This window comes from Pygocentrus nattereri, chromosome 27, assembly GCF_015220715.1.
Source record: "Pygocentrus nattereri isolate fPygNat1 chromosome 27, fPygNat1.pri, whole genome shotgun sequence".
Lineage (NCBI taxonomy): Eukaryota > Metazoa > Chordata > Actinopteri > Characiformes > Serrasalmidae > Pygocentrus > Pygocentrus nattereri.
Window position 1 is genome coordinate 13060869 of NC_051237.1, and position 21632 is coordinate 13082500.

At 43.6% G+C, this 21632-nt stretch overlaps 3 protein-coding genes across 8 annotated transcripts in view; 1 reads left to right on the forward strand and 2 right to left on the reverse strand.

The window, feature by feature from the left end:
- Nucleotides 1–1133: 1133 nt before the first annotated feature.
- On the reverse strand, nt 1134–3936 carry LOC108430559 (cilia- and flagella-associated protein 251). Of its 2 annotated transcripts, none has more exons than XM_017703117.2 (2): nt 3576–3936; nt 1134–2829 (listed from the first exon to the last, which is right to left on the reverse strand). In XM_017703117.2, exon 2 carries the CDS (start codon nt 2799–2801, stop codon nt 1800–1802), a length of 1002 nt encoding a protein of 333 aa, XP_017558606.1. In that variant the 5' UTR covers nt 2802–2829; nt 3576–3936; the 3' UTR covers nt 1134–1799. The 2 variants fall into 2 exon arrangements, with proteins under 2 accessions (XP_017558606.1, XP_017558605.1); XM_017703116.2 differs by lacking the exon at nt 3576–3936 and adding an exon at nt 3432–3569.
- Nucleotides 3937–7512: 3576 nt separating this feature from the next.
- LOC108430561 (claspin) lies at nt 7513–20617 on the reverse strand. Of its 3 annotated transcripts, XM_017703119.1 has the most exons (25): nt 19352–19574; nt 19121–19206; nt 18465–18588; nt 17808–18148; nt 17553–17723; nt 17140–17199; nt 16978–17050; nt 16186–16288; nt 14941–15446; nt 14557–14745; nt 14278–14429; nt 13834–14057; nt 13685–13737; nt 13362–13546; nt 12523–13045; nt 12351–12405; nt 12180–12270; nt 11972–12084; nt 11604–11765; nt 9582–9703; nt 9292–9416; nt 8982–9102; nt 8826–8899; nt 8374–8535; nt 7513–7749 (listed from the first exon to the last, which is right to left on the reverse strand). In XM_017703119.1, the coding sequence occupies exons 3-25, from the start codon at nt 18523–18525 to the stop codon at nt 7633–7635; spliced, it is 3783 nt and encodes a 1260-aa protein (XP_017558608.1). In that variant the 5' UTR covers nt 18526–18588; nt 19121–19206; nt 19352–19574; the 3' UTR covers nt 7513–7632. The 3 variants fall into 3 exon arrangements, with proteins under 3 accessions (XP_017558608.1, XP_017558611.1, XP_017558607.1); XM_017703122.1 differs by lacking the exons at nt 19121–19206; nt 19352–19574 and adding an exon at nt 20556–20617; XM_017703118.1 differs by lacking the exon at nt 19121–19206.
- A 136-nt stretch (nt 20618–20753) lies between these two features.
- ago4 (argonaute RISC component 4) overlaps nt 20754–21632 on the forward strand; it is a 17650-nt gene continuing 16771 nt past the window's right edge. For all 3 annotated transcript variants that reach the window (XM_017703123.2, XM_037535316.1, XM_017703124.2), the window contains exon 1: nt 20754–20934. In XM_017703123.2, the coding sequence (XP_017558612.1) occupies nt 20916–20934 (19 nt within the window). In that variant the 5' untranslated portion in view covers nt 20754–20915. The remainder of the gene's footprint in view (nt 20935–21632) is intronic.

Below are 21632 nucleotides of genomic sequence, written 5' to 3' on the forward strand. Positions count from 1 at the left end.
TAATAGAATGGGAACTACTTTTCCTTCCGCGCTCTCTCCTTGCCTTGGCCTGATTTTGTACTGGATCAAGCAGTAAATTGGTGGCTACATCATGGAGCTCGAGATGCCGAGAAAAGCAAACTAAAAATGAGGTAGACCTGTTATGAGTTGTTATGAGACACCAGGCAATGTACAATTTAAGAGTCCATTATTGTTTATTATTATTTTGTGTGTCTGTGATATGTAACGCACTGTCCCATACAATCTGATATCCCATAACAAGTAAATCCACCCTTTTCAAAAGGCCATAGACCCCACAAATCCTACAATTACCCGTACAGCATTTCCTACATTCACAAACCAAACACATGTAAACCTTCTATTTGTCCCCAGGTTACACTAGTGGGCCTATGATAGGAATGCTATATCAAACGTGTAGTTCTTTCTTGCTACTTGTCCAACATTTAGCTAAAAACGAGGGGAAACACACCACCCATGAATATGTTAATGGTGTTATACATTTGCAGGCTAGTTCACTTAAACAAAAAGGAAAGATAAGCACCAAACATAATTTGGTCCCCAAATTCGGCAGCAGACCTCACAGATTATCCCTGTTTTGCCACAGGGCTTGGCTACAGGGTAATACCAGACCGTGGGTCTGCTCACCGGGCCGGAGTGGACCAGGTGCCCCAAGGCACTCATGCACACACCCACAGCCCCCCAGGGACACAAAGCAGGGGGCTTGGGCCCTGAGGCCATGCTTTCACCGAGGATTTAGGTACAAACGCTGCTATCTGTGCAAACACATAGCACTCTGTCCATGCCATGTAGATTCACAGTTTTTACAGGACTATCACTCTTTATCCAGTACTCTTTCCTTTTCGTGTGATAAGAAACAAGAACATTGTGTATTCACTAATAAATAGACCATTGTAAGATAGGTCATGTAGGCTAACAGCTGTCTTGTTGTGATCCTGCAGTGGTAAAGTCTAAAGAGAAAGTCAAAAGGCTTTTTTCGTTGCCTGACAAAGCATCTTTTGTTATTGTTTTTACTACATTTCAGCCAATGAATTGGGTTCAATTTTATCGTTACACAATATCATTCACTTCAACAGACATCCATACAACTATTTATATAGGGACACACAGCAAAATAAAAGTGTTAAATATAATTTATTCATTCATACATACACAGAAATAGACATATCTAATAAACTCCAATAGACGCTAAAGATATTTCTATAAACATAGCATTTTCTTCAAATATATTAGAACATATATTTTCATGATATATGACTCTGATATTTATGCTGGGTTTTTAGGTAAGCAGATGTGGTCAGGAAACAACAAGCCATGCATGCACAGCTGTGCACCGATGCTTTAGTGAATCTTCAAGTACACCAGATGACACCAAAGAAAAAGCACAGTTTGAAGCATACACATGGGCAACACTGGAATGACAGCTGAGGAATGCAGGAGGTCATTTGGTTTGAAACAGTGGTTCTCAACTTCAGTCTTGGGGATCTGCTGTCCCGCAAAAGCTTTACGTATTCCCTGCTCAACATTCCGGATGAAACTCATCCAACTCCTAAAGGACTTGGTCATTAGCTGATGAGTCATCCCCGCTGAGGTAGGGAATACCTGAAACCATGTAAGACAGTGGATCCCCAGGACTGGAGCTGAAACCTGATGGTTTAAAAGAGTCTAATAGATAAACGAAGAATCTTCCCTGTACATGACGTCAACGCTCATAGTCCTTTGTTTCTGCCTGGATCGTCGGCTGGTCTCATGACTCTCCTTTATGTATCTCCGTACTGCTGTTACTGGCTAGCCGTGGCTGCGGCTGCAGCTGCACCCATCCGGAGCAGCTCTTTCCTGTGGGTAAGTATGATGTCGAAACTAGACTGAAGCCGGTTCTGTTGTTCTTGGACGCGGCTCTGCAGGGTGCGCACCCAGCGGATCAGAGCAAGCCGCCGGTACATGGTCAGCTGGACGTGGTGCTTCTCCATCTCCTGAGCTTTGAACCTCTCCCGGTCTTGGAGGGTCCACACTGCTTCCATGAGCTCAGGTAGCTCAGAACTGGGGTCACTGTCTGTGTCTGAGGAAGCTTCTTCAAGGAGACTGGAGCCTCCAAGGCTCTTGCGGCGCATCTTTGCCTCCTTGTTCTCTTCCTTCTTTTGTTTTCCATCTGGGCTTATGGTTGCATCCCCATTTTCTGTGGTTGGACCTCCCACGCAAACTCGGTCCCAAATGGAGTTAAGGGAATCTCCTCCAGCCACATCTCCACTCTCAATGCTGAGAGAAGAACTTTCTGACCTGTAGCTGAACTCAAACTCTTCATCACTGTCACCCCAGTCTATCACCTCCTCCCCTTCTTCCTCTTCCTCCTCTTCATCTTTCACAAGCTCCTCTGACTCCTTCTCCTTTTCATCATCACTCACTCTCCTCATCTCCTCATCGATCTTACCCTCCTCTGCTCCATCGGGAGGCACTCTACCGCCAGTGTCTTCCCCACTTTCGATTTCAGGCAGGGGCTCCAGTGGGCTCCAGCAGGGCAGGCGGGACAGGGGAGAGAGGGGTCCAGGCCCATAGTGGTTGGCAGAGATTGGTGCATCACGACTTAACAGACCCAGTGCTCGGGGACGCATCTGGTTGCGGTTCTCATCTCCTGTCAGAGTGCTGTCATCTTGACCCAAGAAGTTGAAGTTCCCATCTTTCTCACACTTCTTCTGGCCGCTGCTGAGGATACGCAGTGTTGAAGGTGCAGCTCCAGGCTTCTGACCTCCATAAACAGCATTCGCAGGCCGATCTTGCTTGAGCATTTTTGGTCTTGCCTGAGACTGGGTTGCTCTTTGAAAAAAGAAGAATAAAAAAATCAGAGTTTAATGAGACAGAAAAGTCAAGTGATTACCTGCCACTTCATTAGTTTACACAAGAAGATCTGTGTTCCTGTTTGTCATAGTTACAGTAGTTATGATGGATTAGAATCTAATCAATAACTAAAATTATACTCATACAGTATTACTGCCATAATGTTCTCCCCTTCAGCAGAATCAAACGCTCCTTTGTGTATCAGACATTAACTTCAGAGTGGTCGACCATAATCGATGCAGAAGACCTTAAAAAGACTAAAAAACTTAATTCAGATTTAAAAGGCAGCTTCAGTTCCTTTACAGCGAGAGGCTAGCTAAGCTACCCCGCTAGGTTCAGTTCTGGAGGATATAAACAGCGCTATGCTAGCCATCAGTGTTTGGACTGGAGGATGCGACCCACAGCCAAACACACCCAGTTCAACAGCCGCTGCTCTCAGAATATTTGCTTTGCCACGGCTAAAATCCAACAACCATTCTGTTTCTGCGATCGAAAGCCAGGCTGACAGGGACTAAATACTCCGCTGGAATACACACAGCTCAGGTTACATAAGAGCACAGCGGCGGTAACGTTAGCATTACCCCATCTCCGAGCTCCTCTCTCCCTCCCTCGGCTCGACCGCGGCGAGCACAAGCTAACGCTCGCCCCCCATTTATCCGCCTGCTTCGTAGAGTAGTGATTGGCACTAACGCCCATGAATCGATAAACACACGGCCTCGTCTTACCATCCGTTTTCGAGAGCGAACGAGATGCAGCCCCTTCTCCGTTTAGCCCTCCTCCTCCTCCTCTTCCAGCAGGCGAGCCTCTGCAGCGGTGTGTGTGTGTGTGTGTGTGCGCGCGCGTGCGTGTGTGCGCGCTACCTCTCCTCCTCCTCCTCCTCCCGTCCAGACAGCGTTAGCCTAGCATGACTCATTTCCCAAACTGGGCAGAGGCTTAACGGAGACAGGGACACACGAGCGCTAACGCGGGCCGCTGGGTGTGTAGTGTGCCAGTATTCGCCTATAAGCCAGACAGCAGCGCAGCACAGCGCGATGTGGAGGTTATTACAGAGGATAGTTCAGCGTCCTCGCGCCAGGCTCGGGTTGTTTTGTCGCTCTGGTTTTTTTCCAAAGCGACAGCAGGATGGTCGGAGTGTGTGTGTGTGTGTGTGTGTGTGTGTGTGTGTGTGTTGGGTGTTTGCACTTCACACAGACTCAGTAAGTACACTGGCTCCCCGTCCCATGATAGGCAGTGGCCGGCGGCGGAAGTCCCCCGTTTCTCCTCTCCCCCTTCTCCTGTTCTCCCACCCCACCCCCCTCTCCACCTCTCCTCCTCTCTCCCCCTCTTCCCTTCTCCTCCGCCCAACAACGTCCTCATTCAGGCGCTGCTGCTCGGGGCTGCGCTCTGCTGCTCCGCCGCGGCTCAGCAGTGGCCTTAGCCCATGAAAAATACATCAAAAACAAGGAGGCAGCCCGCGGCTCCGTCACATGCGCCATCATCTACATCAGCCAAGCAAGCGGGGGAGAAGCGAATATAGTTAGATAGATATAAATAGACATAATTTACTTTCTTTTTAACGCTCAAAAGCTGTCGTCTGTTATTCTTCCTGTTATTGATGTAAAGAGAGGCTGAACTCTCGAAGACGTCAAAGACCTGTGTCTGTTTACGGTTTACACCTTTAATGCATTTATTTATTATAATAAATTCGCGTAAATGTATTCACAGATATTCTGAAGCGCCATACTTCGTTCATACTTCGCCTTAATCAAAGCTTTGGTTTGTGTATTTTTATTTTTTTAGATACGTGTTTATTTTATTAAGATGTGTAGAATTTTCATTATCAGCTAAAAGGGAAAGTCCACTGATTTATTTTTTAAACGTATGCATAATTCAGTCGTTAAGATAAATGTAAGTGAAGTCGGGGTGTTTGATGTAAGGTGGTAAATTCTAGACAAACCCACCCTTATCAGAACAGTTGGTAGGGGTGATCGGGGGTCTGAAGCAGTTAAAGGGGAACCCCGCCGATTTATTTTTTTTAAATCTGCATAATTAGAAAGTTAGACGTGAACAAAGTCTTTCAGAGTGGTTTGATGTGAAGTGCTCCTTCTGATACATCGTCTTATGAAAGCTTTATAATAAGGTTTTCTTGCTTAAAATGCACATTAACCCGTTTATTTTAATCCGTTTATTTTACTCCATTCGTGGCGGAGGGGTACATGCAAAGTATTGTAAGGCAAAGTAGTCCCTGAAGAAAACTTTTTTCCACCAGATTGTGCAGCTATTCTACCATCATAAACATTACATCTAAAAGAGACAGGTGGAGGTTCGCTGGTGGTTTGGGACAGGAAAAAAATCGCCTATCGATTTGTGATGTAGACAGTGTGACCCCTGGTTCACCGCCGCTGTAAAGAGGTCTGTCAGTGTGTTTCCCTAAAATAAATCATTTCATGTTAAACCGCTGTGAATGAATCCGTTTCCATCTCAAGTATTTGGGATTTGTACTTAAAAACTGGTAGAATTCCCCTTTGGTGTTTCTGAACGCCACCTCAGCGGATTATTATGCGCGCGGAATCATATACACTTTTTTTTTAATAATTAAAAATTAAGATGTTTTCAGTTTTTTTTATCCACTAAAAACATTTACAGAAACGCATGAATGGCGCAGTGGTACATGGTGTGGCGTTAAAGTGAAATAATGCCCTGTCGTCATCAGCGTTACGTTTAAAATCTCAGGGGACACAGTAGAGTTCACCGGCCCTTTTGCGCAGATGGAATGAAATATATAAATATAAACGCATTTGTGTAATCATTGTATATTAACACACTTTATCACTGCCATTGTAAAGCAGACCGGGTGAGTGAGCTTCTCTCCGGCGCACCATTTCATGTCAATCAACTCTGAGTGACTTTGTTTACATGTCAACAACGGAATTAAGCAAAAATTTGGATAAATCGTTGGGGTTTCCCTTTCAAACAAAGAGCGTTATGAGCATCGCCCAGACTTATTTATCAAAAATAAATAAATAAACTTGCAGGGGAAGGAAGCTTCGCCGTTGCCAGTAAGTAACGGCGCCGGTTTGGTTGCGCGCCGCCCGCAGTAATGACCCATTTCCCTCAGCCCGGCTGCAGTGACAGAGCCCGTAGGGTCGCACCCAAAGGGCGCTGCTGTCAACACTCTCTGCTCTGATCCAACGTGGCAGCTACTGCACATTCAAACAGTTGCCCAGTAGCTCTCGACCCTGAACGGAGTCTGCAGCGAGGGGTTGGCAGCCACCAGCAAAGCCGTCTGTTAAGCTTAACGCTGACAGTGAGCTGCGAGAGAACGAGTTCCTCAGCGCTTTACGGAGGCCTGAGTTATGAAGCTGGGCTCTGCTCAGACAGCTCTCGGTGCACAGGCCAGAAGCTGCCACTGGTTAAGTTTTTTTTTTTTTTTTTTTTATCTCAAATTGAATTTTCTCATGAAAATTACAGGCAAAAGAGAAGGTCCACAGCCAGCCTGGAGCAAGGTTGATCCATTTCAAAACCCAGCACCTAACAGTCAGCCCTCATTAATGAGGGCCCCCTGCCTCCGCGGCCCAAGAACACTGGACTTAATAAGCATAAGATAAAGGGATCATTAGGGCTTCACACCACAAGGCCCGCTTCTTACTTAGCCATCCGTTTTGTTATACTACAATTATCTCATCCCTCGCCCAAGTTGGAGCAGGTCATGAGTAGAGTAGCTGAAGCCTGAGAGACTATGAGCTACAGGGGATACTGGTGTTACAAGCTCATCTGCTCAGTTTAATCCCACAGCACCACTCCTGCTAGTTCACAGGAGGAAGCAGGAGGGTGGGGAAGAAATCCAAAGCATTTTGCGCTGACAAGTGGCTGCTGTGACTTTTAATTCTAGGTGTGGCTTTGAAAAAAAATGTTCCCAATTCTGTTTAGTTTCTTTACACACACACATAAATATAGCTTTCAAAACCCCCAGTAAACAAGCTGAGAATAGCTGTAACGAGGAAAACATGTGGAAGGAAGCTGGAGAGGAACCAGTGAACTCCACTAGGCAACAATGGAATTACACTCAAGATTAAATAAAGGCACTCAGATCACCCAGAGGAAAAGGTCCATTAGATCAGACCGGACCGTGATTAGAAGATGCAGCGGACTGATTTTTTTTTTTTCAGTATGTACAGAATATGGCATGAGAACATGGTGAGAAAGTCAGCATGAGCATGAGGCAGGTTTACTACAGCAAAAAAAACAGGTAAGGAGTTCATATGAGATTTAACAGCCATGAAGCTAATTTCAAATCATGGCAGTTAGAACCTCAAGAGGGATGTAATGGTAGATGATTAATTAAAATCTCCTGAGGATCTAGGTGAGGCTCCATTTCCCAAGAGTTTCACAGCATAACATAATAAGCGTTACATGGTAGAGAGCATGTTTAAAACCACAGTAAGCTCTACTAACCAATTAATCATTGAATTACATTGATTTTAGCAAAGAAGGGCAGCCAAGTAACCAAGTACAGTCATAGGGCCATCCAGCTTACCAGTCAAATCACAAACCACACATTAAAAGCATGAGCAAGTTTAAAATATACTTTATTTACAATTTTACAACAAGTAAAGAAAATATCAATTAAAAATATTTACAAGATAAAATATTTAAAACTAAAAACAAACGTAAACAGCCGTGTCAAAAAATTGGATTACATCATGCATACTGCCAAGTTTAAGTTGTCCGAGTCAGCGTGAGATATGCCAAAGTTAAAAAAAAGCTTGTTGGAGGTCAGTGATATGAAGTTTGGAAGGAGCTTCAGTTTTCCAGATAACTGAAAACACTTCTCGGAGGTCCAGGGAGCTTCACAGAGTTCTCACGACATGGTCGCTTGGCGACAGGGGTAAAGGACTCCGGTTGAGCTCTTTTCTTCACCTGTGAAGTTCAGGGGAACAAAAGGTTAGTAAAATATACCTGGATATCCCAAACTCATGCACAGCATCATCGTTATCAATTATTAACCATGTTCAGAACTTTGCTACAGAGCCTTGAAGGTGCCTAGAACTAAACAGAATGAATAACTTCTCATTTAAAACTCTGAGGCTGCTGCTAATAAAGATATCTGTAGTGAAAAGTAAATGACCATTTAATTTAATGAATTCTCAGATCACACTAATCATGATGCAGAATGCTAAACAAACTCTATTCCACATCTCATTATCAATCACATTTTTTAAAAATGAAAAAATAGGTTTTCTAACAAATCGCCTTTAGGACACTAACCAATTTAAACATAACTAACTATACCATACAAATATTTCTTGACCTACTGATTTAAAAGAGTGTATTAACCTCAATGTTGGTTTGACAAAGCTAATGGTTATGAATAACAGCTTGTGAACGTTGGCTGCAGCTTCCTAATCATGCCACAAAACTCTTTAGCTCCACCTAGTGGTTTACATTTAGAACTATAAATTAAATCCATCTCCCAGACTGTGTGACATAACTTTGCTGTAAACAGTTTCATATGATCATATCACATGCACTGTGCTGAAGTACCTGTTTCTTGGGCCCTGCAGATGCAGAGTGTTCTTTCTCTGGAGACAGAGCCTGGAAGAGGAATCCTCGTGTGTTACGTGGGGCCAGGGGGTTGCTGTCTGAAATGTTTGCTAACTTCTGCAGCAGTGCCCGAGGCTGACTGAGCAGAGATCCTCTCTTCGCCTGAGAGACAAAAACAAAGTCAGAAACAAAACAACAGTGTTTTTTTTTTTTTTTTTTTTTTTTAAATACCAGCCCCCACCCAAAAATAGTAATGTCCAACAGAGCACAGCACACATGTTATCAACTGACTTAGGACGACTCCTACCATGTCACGTTTAAGGAATTTCACTCATCTTTGAGCAAATTTGAAAAGGAAGTTACAAATAAACAAAGATCTGTCTTGGGACAATTTAAGCATGCTTGAATAAGAGTTATCTGTCTAAGCACTGACAGATGACAGGAATACTGACCACTGGCTGATAGGGCTTCTGGAAAGAGTTGGTGTTAGGAACTGCCTTCTCTTGCAGGGGCACTGCAGTGAGCACTACAAACAGCACAGAGTTAAGATCAGACTCATGAAGCACACCTAGGACAGACGCATATGCATGCACCCACACGGCATTCACCTCTCTGGCCGAGTGTCTTGGCAGTTAGTTTCTTGGCCAGCTTCATGAACTGGCTGTCCTCCTCTCCTATCTTCTCATCCTCCTCTTCAAAATCTTCTCCCTTCTTAGCCTGAGCTTCAGACTAGAAGAGGAAAAAAGACACCATTTGTGGGCTTAATAGCATTTGTTTAAAAAATTCTCAAATGAAATTGTTGTAAAATGAAACATCTGAAACTAGTAACAAAAAGGGTAAAGCATGTCTTGCTTGTGAGATCATGGTGCAGTGTGATTCAACACAATATTTTTCTTCATCCCTCACGCTTCCACACACCTGCTCTCGTATCCACTGCTCTCTCTCCAGTCTCTCCTTGCGCCTCTGCAGCTCACTCTGATCCACTTCATCGTCCTCCTCTTCCTCCTCGCCACCAGTTCCAACCCCAAACTCAAAGCCATCATCTGATAATGGATTGAAAAAGATAAAACTCAAAACAAGATATAAAACTCAAAACAAGCATCACAGTTAATACATTTTATTCTCACATTAAAGGTCACTAAACCTTTCAAGATCAAATCCAGATGCCTCCATATCCGAGTATATACTTAAACCTCTTCTAAACTCACCCATATTCTTCCACCGGAATCGCCGCTCCCGACCAGGTCCATCAGAGTGCAGATCTCCATCAGCCAGATAACGCTCTTGATACAAGCGCAATTTCCGTTTGTCATCGTCTAGGACCTGCTTCCTAAGAACACAGTCACAGCTCAAAACACCAGCTGGCAACACAGATTTTGAATATGGGAGTTATAAAACCACCAAGTTCAAGATCCAGTCAAAATGCCTCAAATCACTTATTTGGTGTTGTAAGTTCCTTCTAGCACAGACTGCCACCTAGTGGCAAATCTCTACTACTGATCTTTATGATGCACCAATTTTCAAAGTTGTTAACTTGTACCAAGTCTGATAGCTTAAGTAATCAATGTCAGCAATTTAGCAAAAACTGCAGTAAAGACCACTTACACTCAATTTTTTTTCTTTTTAAAATGGCTCTCTATATGATAATGGATTATCATGATTATATAGACTGGTATTATGTCAACTGTGTTACTATAGAGATCACAATTTTCCTTTAAAAACAGACTTTCACAGTACATCCCAAGTGATTTCTGAGGCTTTATGTATCAGCTCAGTCTGGTAAGCCACAAATGATCTTGAACTTATTACAGTCCAATATACTAAAATATGCAAATAAGATGACAACATGGGGACCAGAAATGTGGTTACAGAGAACAAGCACTAACGTTGTATCCTGATATAGTTAACACTTCAAATAAAATAAGTGATGGTGGTATTAAAAATTATGACTATCACATTTCTATTCTACAGCTAACCTTAAACCTAACTATATTTTAAAAATGTGTGTAGAATTATCCCAGTAGCAGTTACTTAGCATGACACAGCTTTATTAATTACATTCCTTATTAGCACCAGAGACTGAGGTCTTCAAGAAGGTCAAAAAACAGCCTCACAACAGGTGCAATTCCAGTGCACCGAGGCCTTACTGATTTAGCTTTAGAGGATAAAGGCTCAAATCTGAGGCAGTGAGTATATTTTGGTACATTGAGCCCTTGGCCTCACTAGTCTTACTCCATTATTCTATCACTGATAGCATAAGAGACTAGCATTAGATTAGCAAGCAGACTAAAACAGTTTCATGCACAACACAGATTCAATATTTGCAACTTTAGAAGACAAAGACTGAAGAGCGAGTGAAGTCAAGCGATTGGGGCTAAAATGACGAGACACAATCTAAGCAGTTTTGTGGTGTGTTGAGCCAGGTTATCAGCCTGCCACATAATCGGCTCTACCTTTCTGCACTGTTCAAGGTTTACCAATAGCTGTTCGACTTATTGACGTGTAATCCTAGATTTTGCTTAATTGCTAGATTTTATTTTTTTCATTTGTAATGTAACAGTAGGATATTATTTGTTTCTGTTGTGTTGTACTCCATTTTGGTGGCACAGTGGGTAGCGCCATCACCTCACAGCAAGAAGGGCCTGGGTTCAAATTCCTGGCTGGGCGACCAGGGTCCTTTGTGTGGAGTTTACATGTGTTTGTGTGGGTTTCCTCCGGGTTCTTCCCAGTCTAAAGACATGCACTCAGGCCAACTGGATATGCTAAACTGCCCCATGTGCGAGTGTGTGTGAGAATCTGTATGTCTGTCTGTCTGCCCTGCGATGGAGAGGCGACCTGTCCAGGGTGTATCCTGCCTTCCGCTCCATGATGGGATAGGCTCCAGCTCCGCGGCCCAGAAGGATAAGAGGCTTAAGAAAGTGTGTGTGTGTGTGTGTGTGTGTGTGTGTGTGTGTGTACTGTTCAATCAGTCTGAAGATAGAGGGATTGTAATCACCAAAGGTTTAAAAAAAGAATAATAAAGAATAAATTGTTCGCATTTTTTGTAGTTTTCCTGAGCATAACTATACATAAAATACTTATTGTCCAATAAGAGACACACGTAAGTCATATTACAGAATATGCGCAAATTATTTTAACACATACAATTAACAGAAAACCATAGTCATCAGCTCAAATACTAGAAAAGCAAAGTACAGTACTACTGAGCATTTCCTCAGTTTCCTTCTTACATGTGGATTTTGTTGACTTGGTCCATCAGTTCCTCATCTGATGGAAGTTCCTCCTGTACCTCCTCTTCTTCATATTCATCACCTCCCTCCTCATCTTCATCTTCACTGCCCAGATCGCTGCCCGACAACTCTGCCTCGGAGTCCACAAATTCAGCCATGCGTCTAAAGACATAGACAAGAGGAATTCATGGCAATGTCACCAAATCATTAATAAGTAAGTGGGTTAATAATATAGGACAGTTATTAACTAAATACATGGTGATGTTTAATTAGTCTACTCTGCTTCATCTTTAGGCTTGGGCCATTTTTTAACCTGTTGTGTAATACAGAATTGGTGAATTTCCATTTACAGTATTAAATTAACATACATCTTCCTTTTGCCTGGGCGAGCCCCAAAAACTGCTTCCCTCTCCTCGTCTTCCGCCCCGTCATCATTCTCTTCTTCAATATCAGAGTCCTCCGCCTCCTCCAAATTCTCCTCCTGCAAGCACATAACATCTTTTTAATTTAATTCATGATATGCAATTAATCTCTAACAGACGGAAATCATTCAGCAAATTCCACATTCTTTCTTACCTTCTCACTGAGACTGTCCACATCCGACAGGAGCCGAAACTCACAATTGCCTTCTTCCTCCTCCTCCTCCTCCTCCTCCTTTTTCTTGACCCTATTAAAAACTCAATTTGTTAATGAGAGCTATAGGGTAAAATGACGCTAGCATGAAGATCACTGCATCCACTTTAGTACCTGTCAGACACATCTTCAAGAGCAGGACTCAAGACTGATCGCCCTGGAGAAGCAGCTGAAAGAACAGATATAATGCACAAGCCAATGATTAAAAAAAACAACCTTTAGTTTAAAAGGTTAAGCCTCAATACTACAAGTACTGTGGCTGAAATGGCACTGAAAAAGAACAAACCTGGGCTGCCTGTGAATTTGCCCGAGCAAAGAGCAAGCAGCTGATCCATGTCCCCATCTGAACTCTCATGACTTTCCCCGCTCCTAGTCTCTGCTTCTATGGCTCTTCTCTCCTCTGAGAGTCTGTCAGCAGCCTCTCCAGCCTGGGTGGCAAAGGCTCCAGAGCACAGGCCCAGCAACTCATCCTCTGCTGCAGATTGGCTGGCCGCAGCAGGCTGGCTTTGCCCTGAGCCAAAACCCCCTGAGCAGAGTCCCAAGAGCTCGCCCATGTTTGCATCCATGGCGTTCTCATCCAGGTTATCCAAGAGAAGCTGCCGTTTGTGAGAGCGGCTTGGACCGCCACGGGGCCCCACATTTAAGAAGCCATCTGCGTCTAATAGCTGAGAGTGCGTGTCGTCCTCCAGAGAGAAAGGGCCTTGAGAGTCATTTACAGGACCAGCATCACCTGGTGAGGGGACAGCATACAGGTCCTGGGAGTCCTCCACAGGGAGGGACAGAGAGGGCTCTGACAGCTTTCCAGAGCTCTGAAACAACAGCCAGGTGACAATGAAGAAGAAGAGAAAGAGCAGAAGAGAAGTTCAGGGGGAAAAAAAATTGCAATTATTGAGATTTCTTAAATGCTTTTGAAACTGTATGACATACTAACTAAACCTAAAGACGGCAGTAGTAGCCATCTCGAAGCCTGAACTTCATTCCATTTTCAGGACACAAGACAAGAAGCACATAAACTGAATGGGGGGAGGGGGAGGGAACGCAACGCATACTGGTAGGAGCTGTAAAAGCAAATTAATTGTAAAAGTCAATGTGAAGAGGAAAGTTCATTGGTACAAGCTAACTGACCTTGGAGGCTGAGCCCAGAAAGCTGTGTCTGAAGAGGCAGGGAGAAGGTGAACGGAACGCGCCTGCTGATAGACCTCTGCCTGCTGCCCGGTTGACTGGCTGGTATGATGGGAGCATGGAGCCAATGAGTTCAAAGCTGCTGTTGTGACTGTTCTCTTTAGTCAGGGAGAAGGCATCTTCATCCTCTGTGGAAAAAAAAAAAAAAAAGTTTGTTTTTAAAGGAGATCATCAGCAAATCACCATACAAATTCAGCTATCATCATAATCAACCCACAGTTGGTTTATATATGAAGGTAGGCAAATTGAAAAAGCTACAGACTCACCTAATTTCCCATCATTTTCTTGACCAGCTTGTCCAGACTGCCTAACACCATCCCTACCAAAAAAAAAAAAAAAAAAAAAAAAAAAAATCAGATTCAGGCTTACTTTATTTCTCTCTAGTAATCCCTGACTCACAGAGGCACACACATACCCTGTCCGGGAGCACGAGCTGCCTGCAAACAACATTAGAGTGCCATCAGTGTACGGTGTTGGAGAGGGACTTTTAAAACCAGGAGAAGGACTTTTTTCAACTGCATTGTCTCCTTCACCCTCATCCCCCTCCTCTTCCTCTCTTCCACCTTCATCCTCACCCTCCGCTTCCTCCACAGGACCTCCATTCTCTTCTTCACCATCACCTAGCAACTCATCAATACCCTATATGACAGGGAAAGTTTGGATGGGAGAAATACAAGATTAATAATGGACATAAAATGCAATTTCAAGTTATGGGGCCATTCCATTAACCTTCCAAAAAACTGTTTAGGAAGACTTTAGAAAAGCAGCTGTGTACAAGAGTTCAATATGATGAGCATTAAAATGAAAGGATACTGAAGCACTGTAAAAAACAATAAGACAGTGTAAAACAAAAAAGTACCTCTTCTTCTGATTCAGTCATCTCTTCTTCCTCCTCTTCTTCACAATCTTCATTGTCCAGACGATAAAGGGCAGCCCGACGTTCCCTTTCCTCCTGCCGCCGGACAGCCATGGCCTTCTGCAGCTCAGACTTCAGTAGAACCAATCTCTCTCCTTAATATAGAGGGAAAGGCAGATATTTTAGGAATGAGTATGAGGCTAAGACTCTGAGGAGGCCTTGTAACAAGTACTCAAACATTGTAGGCAATGTTTGAATTAAGGCAAGGCACAGTTCTAGTACCTGGCTTAGTGTGTGCTGGCTCCTCCTTCTCCTCATTCACTGTGATAGTGATGGACTCACTATGTAGCTCCTCCTGGCCAGAAGAGGTACTGTCCTTTCTCACCACATTTATATTTAGTAAGCGCTCTCCTGTAGAACGTGGAGCAGGCTTGATATGCTTGAGAAAACGCTCCTTCAGCGCCTCCAGAGCTACGTAACAGACCGACAAAAAACATATTAAATGGCATTATCTATGTGTGTTACTAACCAGCCATAGAAGGGGAAAAAAAACAACATTGAAAAAATAAGTTTAAAAGTGACAGTCAATAAAAGCTACAAATGAATCAGGCTGGAACAAACATTAGTACGTAGTAAACATGAGTTTTTGCAGTTCCACTCCCTCACCAGGGTTTGCCTGAGGAGGCTCCAGCTGGACAAAAGCTCCATCATCTGCACACAGCTTTGCTACTGGAGGAGGCTCCAAACCCAGCTCACGCAGTCTAGCCAGCTTATCCCTCTTAAGTTTGGGCATTACTGGTCCCGGCTCAGCAAGGGAAGAGCCAACCTGCTCCGAACTCGCTGTCTCAGACTCAGCCTGCTGACCTGAGACCTGTTGTTCCTCCTTGTCTGGAGTGGGAGATCCAGACCCCACAGGCACCTTCGCAGCTGGAGAAGCACTCTCCTCCTCCTCACTTGCTTCCATCCCTGGCAGGTCCTCAATGGTTCCAATAGCATTGTGAGTTTCCTCCTCATTTGTCATGGCCTCACTTTGGGTACAATTGGCTGGGTGTGGTTCATCCAAGCACAGCCCTGCCACAAGGTTTGAGGTCTGTTCAGGTGTTTTAGCTTGGCTCTCTTTGGCTGGTGCTGCTGCAGATGTTTCCATGATATAGGCCTGGTATTCTGCAGACCTTAATGACAAGGGGATTGATAAATATCAAAGTTAATTTAAGGAAACAGAAGACAGAGATAATAATAATGGCACCACATGTAATTAAAAAACACCACATTTAAGAAGTCAGAACATATTGTTCCCAATTTAAGCCTGCTACTAATAAGATAAGGTGTTTAATAATAATAATTTTATTTGTAACGCACTTTACATTTTAAGCAAATCTCAAAGCGCTATACAGTAGAAGCATTTCTATGAAATCAAAGAACTACTATAAAACATCTTCACACTCCATAGAAAGATCGCGGGTTATAAGTTCTGCTGAAGAGAAAGGTTTTAAGGCCTTTTTTAAAACTCTCACTCGACTGTGGTGCCCTCAGATGGTCAGGGAGGGCAGGGTTAGGCCCCTATGGTGCAGAGTTTAGTTCTTGGGGGGAGGAGGCGATTTGTGTTCATAGAACGAAGGGATCGTGATGAAGTCAGTTGGGTTCTTTCAGATACGTAGGGGCATTGCCATAAATGCACCGGTGGGTGAGGAGGGAAACCTTGTATTCGATCCTGGCAGAGATGGGAAGCCAGTGAAGAGAACAGAGGATGAGTGTGATGTGTTCATATTTACGCACTCTCATCAGGATCCTAGGTGTTTAGGTTACTGTATAGGTCCCAAATTAATGTCACTCTAGCGCTACTCATTTCTACAGCAGGACCTAGGTGTACCCTTGGTGTACATAAGTCAACATTATACTAAATATACATACTTCAACAAAGCCATGGCAGGTCCCTGAGGACGAGTTCTTCTTTTGAAGAACTGGTCAATGCCCTTGGGCTCTGGCATGTGGTATGGCAGCCCTATAGTTGATTCTGACAAGAGAAAAATCACAAAATGACATTAAAATAATGAAGAAATGAAAGTGACTACATGCTAGGGTTGGGCAATAGTACAATATATACTGCAATCACCATAAGTCACAATACAATACAATATGTATTTATGAACACAATTTATATCATCTGTACTTGTTGCACTGAGCAACTGTATGTTCCCATATGAAGAAAGAAAAAAAGAAAAAAAAAAAAAAAAAAAGTCCTGTTTAGTGCAACATAGTATGTCAAACACTGAATAAAAATTTCTCATTTTCAGTTTTTGATATTTAAAAAAAAAAAAAAAAGTATAATTATTTGGTTCTTTTTTTTCTCAGTTACAACTAATCATATGTCTGAAAAAAATGCCATATCATGCATCTTTACTATATGCAACATCAAATTAAGTTGTTGCTAATTCCAGTTCAGAATATTAAACCCATTTTAGTCAGGCTGGTCAGCTATGCCTAATAAAGTGGAAGAAATCATTCTGGTACAGGTTTCACTACAGCACTTTAATAGTGATTGATCCAATAACTCATAAAAATCCTAAACTACACCAAGTCTCAAAAGGTTTTTTTTTTTTTTTAACATATCCCTTGCCGCATGGGTGTCCCTAGTCAGTACAAGCAGATGCACAGGACTTAAAAGTAATTAAAATGTGAATGATTCACTTAATAACCACTAACCTCTCACAAGCCGCTGGCTGTCACTGTGGAGCAGTTTCATGGCCTCTTTACTTGCCTTTGCTGCTTTTCTCTCCTATAAACAGAATCCAAAACATACAAGCTTCATGGGTAAATCAAACAAGAAGGAAAAAGAGGGAAAAAATTTTAATAAATGCATTATACCTTGCGCTGGGGTTTGACTTCATCAGCCACTTCATCATCTTCAAAGTCATGAAGATGAGGCTACAGTCAGGAGGAATAAATAACTGTCAATGGCACAGTAAAGTTCCAGAGAGATTTCTGCATTGCTAAAGACACTTTCCTCTCCAACTGAAAGTAAGCAATATGAAAAACACTTTTCTAGAAAGGCAGTCAGGCCATTTAAAAATAAGCAAATGGAACAAGTTTCAGTTTCACAGTGTAAATTTCAATAACACACAATTTTATAAAAATTAAAATAAAACTCAGTTCCCTACATCAACCAACAGCATTTAAGTACTCTGACAGTATCTGCTCTGTAAAAAGGCCAGAGTTTTATATTTAACAGAGCATGTCCATATAATCAGTTGCTTCAGTAACGTGTCCTGTGCTCCTACCTTGTGCTTGGCCTTGGCCTTCTGCTTCACAGCATCTCTGATGGCATCTAGAGACTCTTCATCCTCTTCCATCTCCCCATCAGCTGTGTCATCTTCCAGCTGGGCATCAAACAGATCATTATCACCAAGCAGACATCCACTGTCATTGAGCGTCTTGGGCAAAGAGGGTGTCTGGAAAAAAGATGACAAGTAATTGTCAACAATGACTGAATGACGCATCAACAGTGATTTTTTGAAAGACCAAATCCAACTCACTTCATCTGTGCCTGGTTTCTCTTTCAGACGCTTCATTAGAGCACCTCTGCACTCCTCCTTATCCTTGCGTCTCTGTGACTTCTCCCTCTTTTTCTTCACTTCCTTAGGTTCATCTCTCTCTGGCTCACTCTCATCACTGCCCATGGGAATGCGGGAAATCTTCTTTCCCCGGCCTTTTCTGTTTTGTTTACTCTTACTGGTTTTCATCTCCTCCCCACTGGATTCTGATAGGATAAGAGCCTCTGCCATCCCAGTCACTTCCTCTTCCCTTTCGCTGTCACTGTCCTGCAGAACCTTCACAGAACGTGACTTCCGGTTCACAGCGACTTCATCATCTGAATCTGGGATTCAAAACTTTAAGTAAGTCTTTATAATTCACAACATGACTGACACACAATGTTCATGCGTTGAGCTTAGAAAACTCTCTGATGGAATAAGTCTTCCGGTTCATGTGACATTGTGTGAAGGACAAAGTATTTAGTCAGTACTAGTTTGTTTTAGTAAAATATGACAAAATACAAAAATGCAATAGAAGCATATCAAGACCAGCTATTTGAGTGCCATCACATCAATTAATCATCTCCGACAGCTAATCTGAAATGTGTTTTCATATTTTATTCAAATTCTTCACGTCATACTTCCACTGTCTCAAATTACCTTCTTGGGTCTCGGTGGCGGTGACCGTCTCAGCCACAGCATCTTCCACAGGTGAGCCCATTCCACTGTCCAAGTCACCTGAGTCACTTTCAGCCTTCGGGCTTCCAACAGGGAGATCCACGGGCTATACAGTTGGTATACAGCAAAGTCAGTCTCGTGTCAAACACTAATGCATACTATAAACCCACATTGAAATCAACTAAAGTTGACCCCTGATTTATAGATTTAAGTAATTTACAGTGAATAATTCTTATCATAACTCTATCTGACATTGGGCTCAGCGTTTTAGGGTAAACCATGTACAGCACAGACAATGAAGCCAGCACTGAGGAACACTACAGAATAAACAACTAACTTCTTCACCCAAATCATGCTGAAGAATGACTCCTTTCTCACTAACGTGCCCAGGCCCAGGGTTATAATCATTAGCAGCTAACTACAGAGCATGACTTTGGTTTGAGTTTTAGCTAGAGCTACGTGGCTAAATACTAGCTAGCTCACTAACGTTACGCGAACATGCCAAGGCGCACAGATTAACGAGATGCGCAGCAGACACCTAACTAAACCGCTCAAAAGCGCAGACACAATTTGTGAACAAATGTGCTAATTCAAAACCAAACCAGTCACCTAGCTGTGAAGCATGTTATCCAAAATACCTCGTAAATCAGCGGCCTGCTCCCGTCGCCTGCTCGCCAGCCGCGCTACGGCTTTATGGGCGCTAATGTCCCGCTTAGCAAGTCAGCTAAACACAAAGCAAAGCACACTTAATAGCTACTCTTAACCCAAAGTGTTGGGTCTATCGCTGCCCTGGATTCAGAAAACGGCGACTCCAGTAAACTCGTCTAGTTTAAATGACACAGTGCATCGACACTCATGCGATACGTTACCCGCTCGAAAGGAAGCAGGCTCATCTCTTTTGTCCGGCTGCGTTATTCGGTGCGAAAACACATGAACGGCACAAAAATCGGTAACCGTAGCGGCTAATTAAAGCACGAAACGCGACAGCGTTCACCACACACGATATCCAGCTACACAGGTACGTGAGAAGTAGTATTATATCGGTATTAAACGGACGTCTAAGACCGTCTCCCGCCTGATCCTCCCAAACGAATACAACTTCAAGCTTTCGCGCGCCGGACGGCAGAGCCTCGTCTGTCTCTGTCCGTCACCGGGTTCAAGGGCTTCTATTGGTCGAGCGGTTACTATGCGTCTTACGAGCGCGTTGATTGGGCAGAACTTTAAACTAGGAAAGGCGCGGTGTCTCCAATAGTTCAGTGTGTTTAGCGCAACGTAGTCGGAGCTACAGACAGAAAACAGACCGAGAATTCAGGCATTCTCACAGCCGATGCAGAGGCCTGTTCCTTTCTTCCCTAAACCACCGAAAATAGGGTGGAAGAATGATCTGTTCCTACAAAATATTACTTTTATTTAGAGCCAGGTCTTCAGACACGTAGAAAACTGAACAGGGGAGTACTTCACGAAGCAGAGCTTAGCCAAATTTAGCCTGTCCGAAAGGAGAAGAGGGCTTAAAGAGGAATTCCACCATATTAAAAAATCTGCATAATTCATTTGTTGAAATTCATTCGGAGTGGTTTGATGTGAAATGTTGCATTGCAGAAAAACTCATCCAAAACGATCATTCAGTCCATGTGTTCCGAGCTATTTCATAGGTGAGGCTGCTAACGATAAAATAATGTTACATAAAAAAAAAAAAAAGTCAGGGCCTGTTTAAGTCGCTGCATAAATTGTGCCTGCATCTTTACACGAGATCGTAACCATTTTTATGTAACAGCTTATTGTGAACCCTTGCTGAGTAGCTTTTACAGGCATTAAATTACTCTTTAATCTGGTTCAAGGTGTGCTTAGTTATATAAGTTTCTCTAGAAAGGAGCATTTCACCTCAGACCATTCTTATTTGTTTACATCTTAATTATCTGGATGTCAAGATTGTCAAAAATCGGTAGAATAAGTCCTTGTTTCCTAATTAAATGAAAACTCCCCTCCAATTACTGCGCTACATATTTTATACCGTCCACACGCAACGGCTGTGCACTGCAGTGAGTTAGTTAAAGTCTAGGCTTGTGATCGCACCTTAAATCACTTAATTTCTGAGGTAAATGAAACTGCGAGATCGGTCCGCTCAAACACTTGCCGTGCACTACCAACGCCTGAGAAGAGCTTCACCAAGGTGGTCCCATTTATTAGGAACCTGGATCCCATTCGCGCGCATGCGCTCTATAACGCAGCAGTTCCCACGCATGCGCAGTTACAAATCCCACGGATCCGCTTTAAATCACACAACGCAGCGCAGCCCGAGCTCGATCCCTGGACTAGCTACGCATCCTTCCATTTCTTAAATTAGCCACCTTAAGCTTCGAGATACCGCCCCCAATTTCAGTGTCGGTACGGAGCCGCCGGGCCGGGACAGAGACGGAGAGAGAGCCCTCGGCCATGGAAGCGCTCGGACCCGGTAAGCGGTGAAAAAGTGAAGCCGAGTGACAGGGCTGGCAGGCCGGCGCGCCTCTTCACTTGGGGCCGCGGTCGGTGGCTGCCCCGCGTAGGCCTCGACGACGGGGACGAAAACAAACGGGCTGTTGGGCCGTGTATGTTCGCCATAGTTACACCCTCGTCGGGTACTCGCTCAGTATCACTGGTGACCAAGACGAATACTTCGATCAGAAGGCCAGTAATTGTGCGTGAGAGCGACATCTGGACGGTTATTTGTTGTGTAGTATGGCAGTGAGTAAGGCAGCTCCACACAGTGGTGCGGAAGGCAGCACGGCGTTGTGTTGGCGATGAGGGGGATTTAACCAAGCAAGAGCTTTCTTCCTGGTCGTGTTGTTCACGCAGGCGTTTGCTCGACTGTTTTGTAGTTAGTGAACTGTCGACTAATGCTGCCTGTTTCAAACGTTTTCTTCATAAAATATAAATCGTATAACCAACACAAGACATTATAGCCTGTGATATTTGGACCTGTTCAGCGCATAATTCGCGTGTTACTACTGACCACGTACTACTAAGCACATGGTCAGATGTGGTGGGTGGGTGAATGTGGTGGGCTCCGCGGGGCTTTATCCTCTTCCAGGCGTTTTGTTTTCCTCTCGGCGTCGAGCAGTGGAGGCTGACCGGGCTTTCCGCGCCGCTCGCACGGAGGACACGTCCGTGTCG

Bases quoted from the DNA above. Each gene is read 5' to 3' on its own strand.
- LOC108430561 (XM_017703118.1), bottom strand. From the start codon at position 19,375: ATGAGCCTGCTTCCTTTCGAGCGG. The intron at 14,746-14,940 runs GTGAGGGAGTGG...TCTGTTACGTAG, and splicing joins GCCTCCTCAGGCAAACCCTG to CTCTGGAGGCGCTGAAGGAG. The intron at 12,406-12,522 runs GTTTGTTCTTTT...CTGTTCTTTCAG, and splicing joins CAAATTCACAGGCAGCCCAG to CTGCTTCTCCAGGGCGATCA.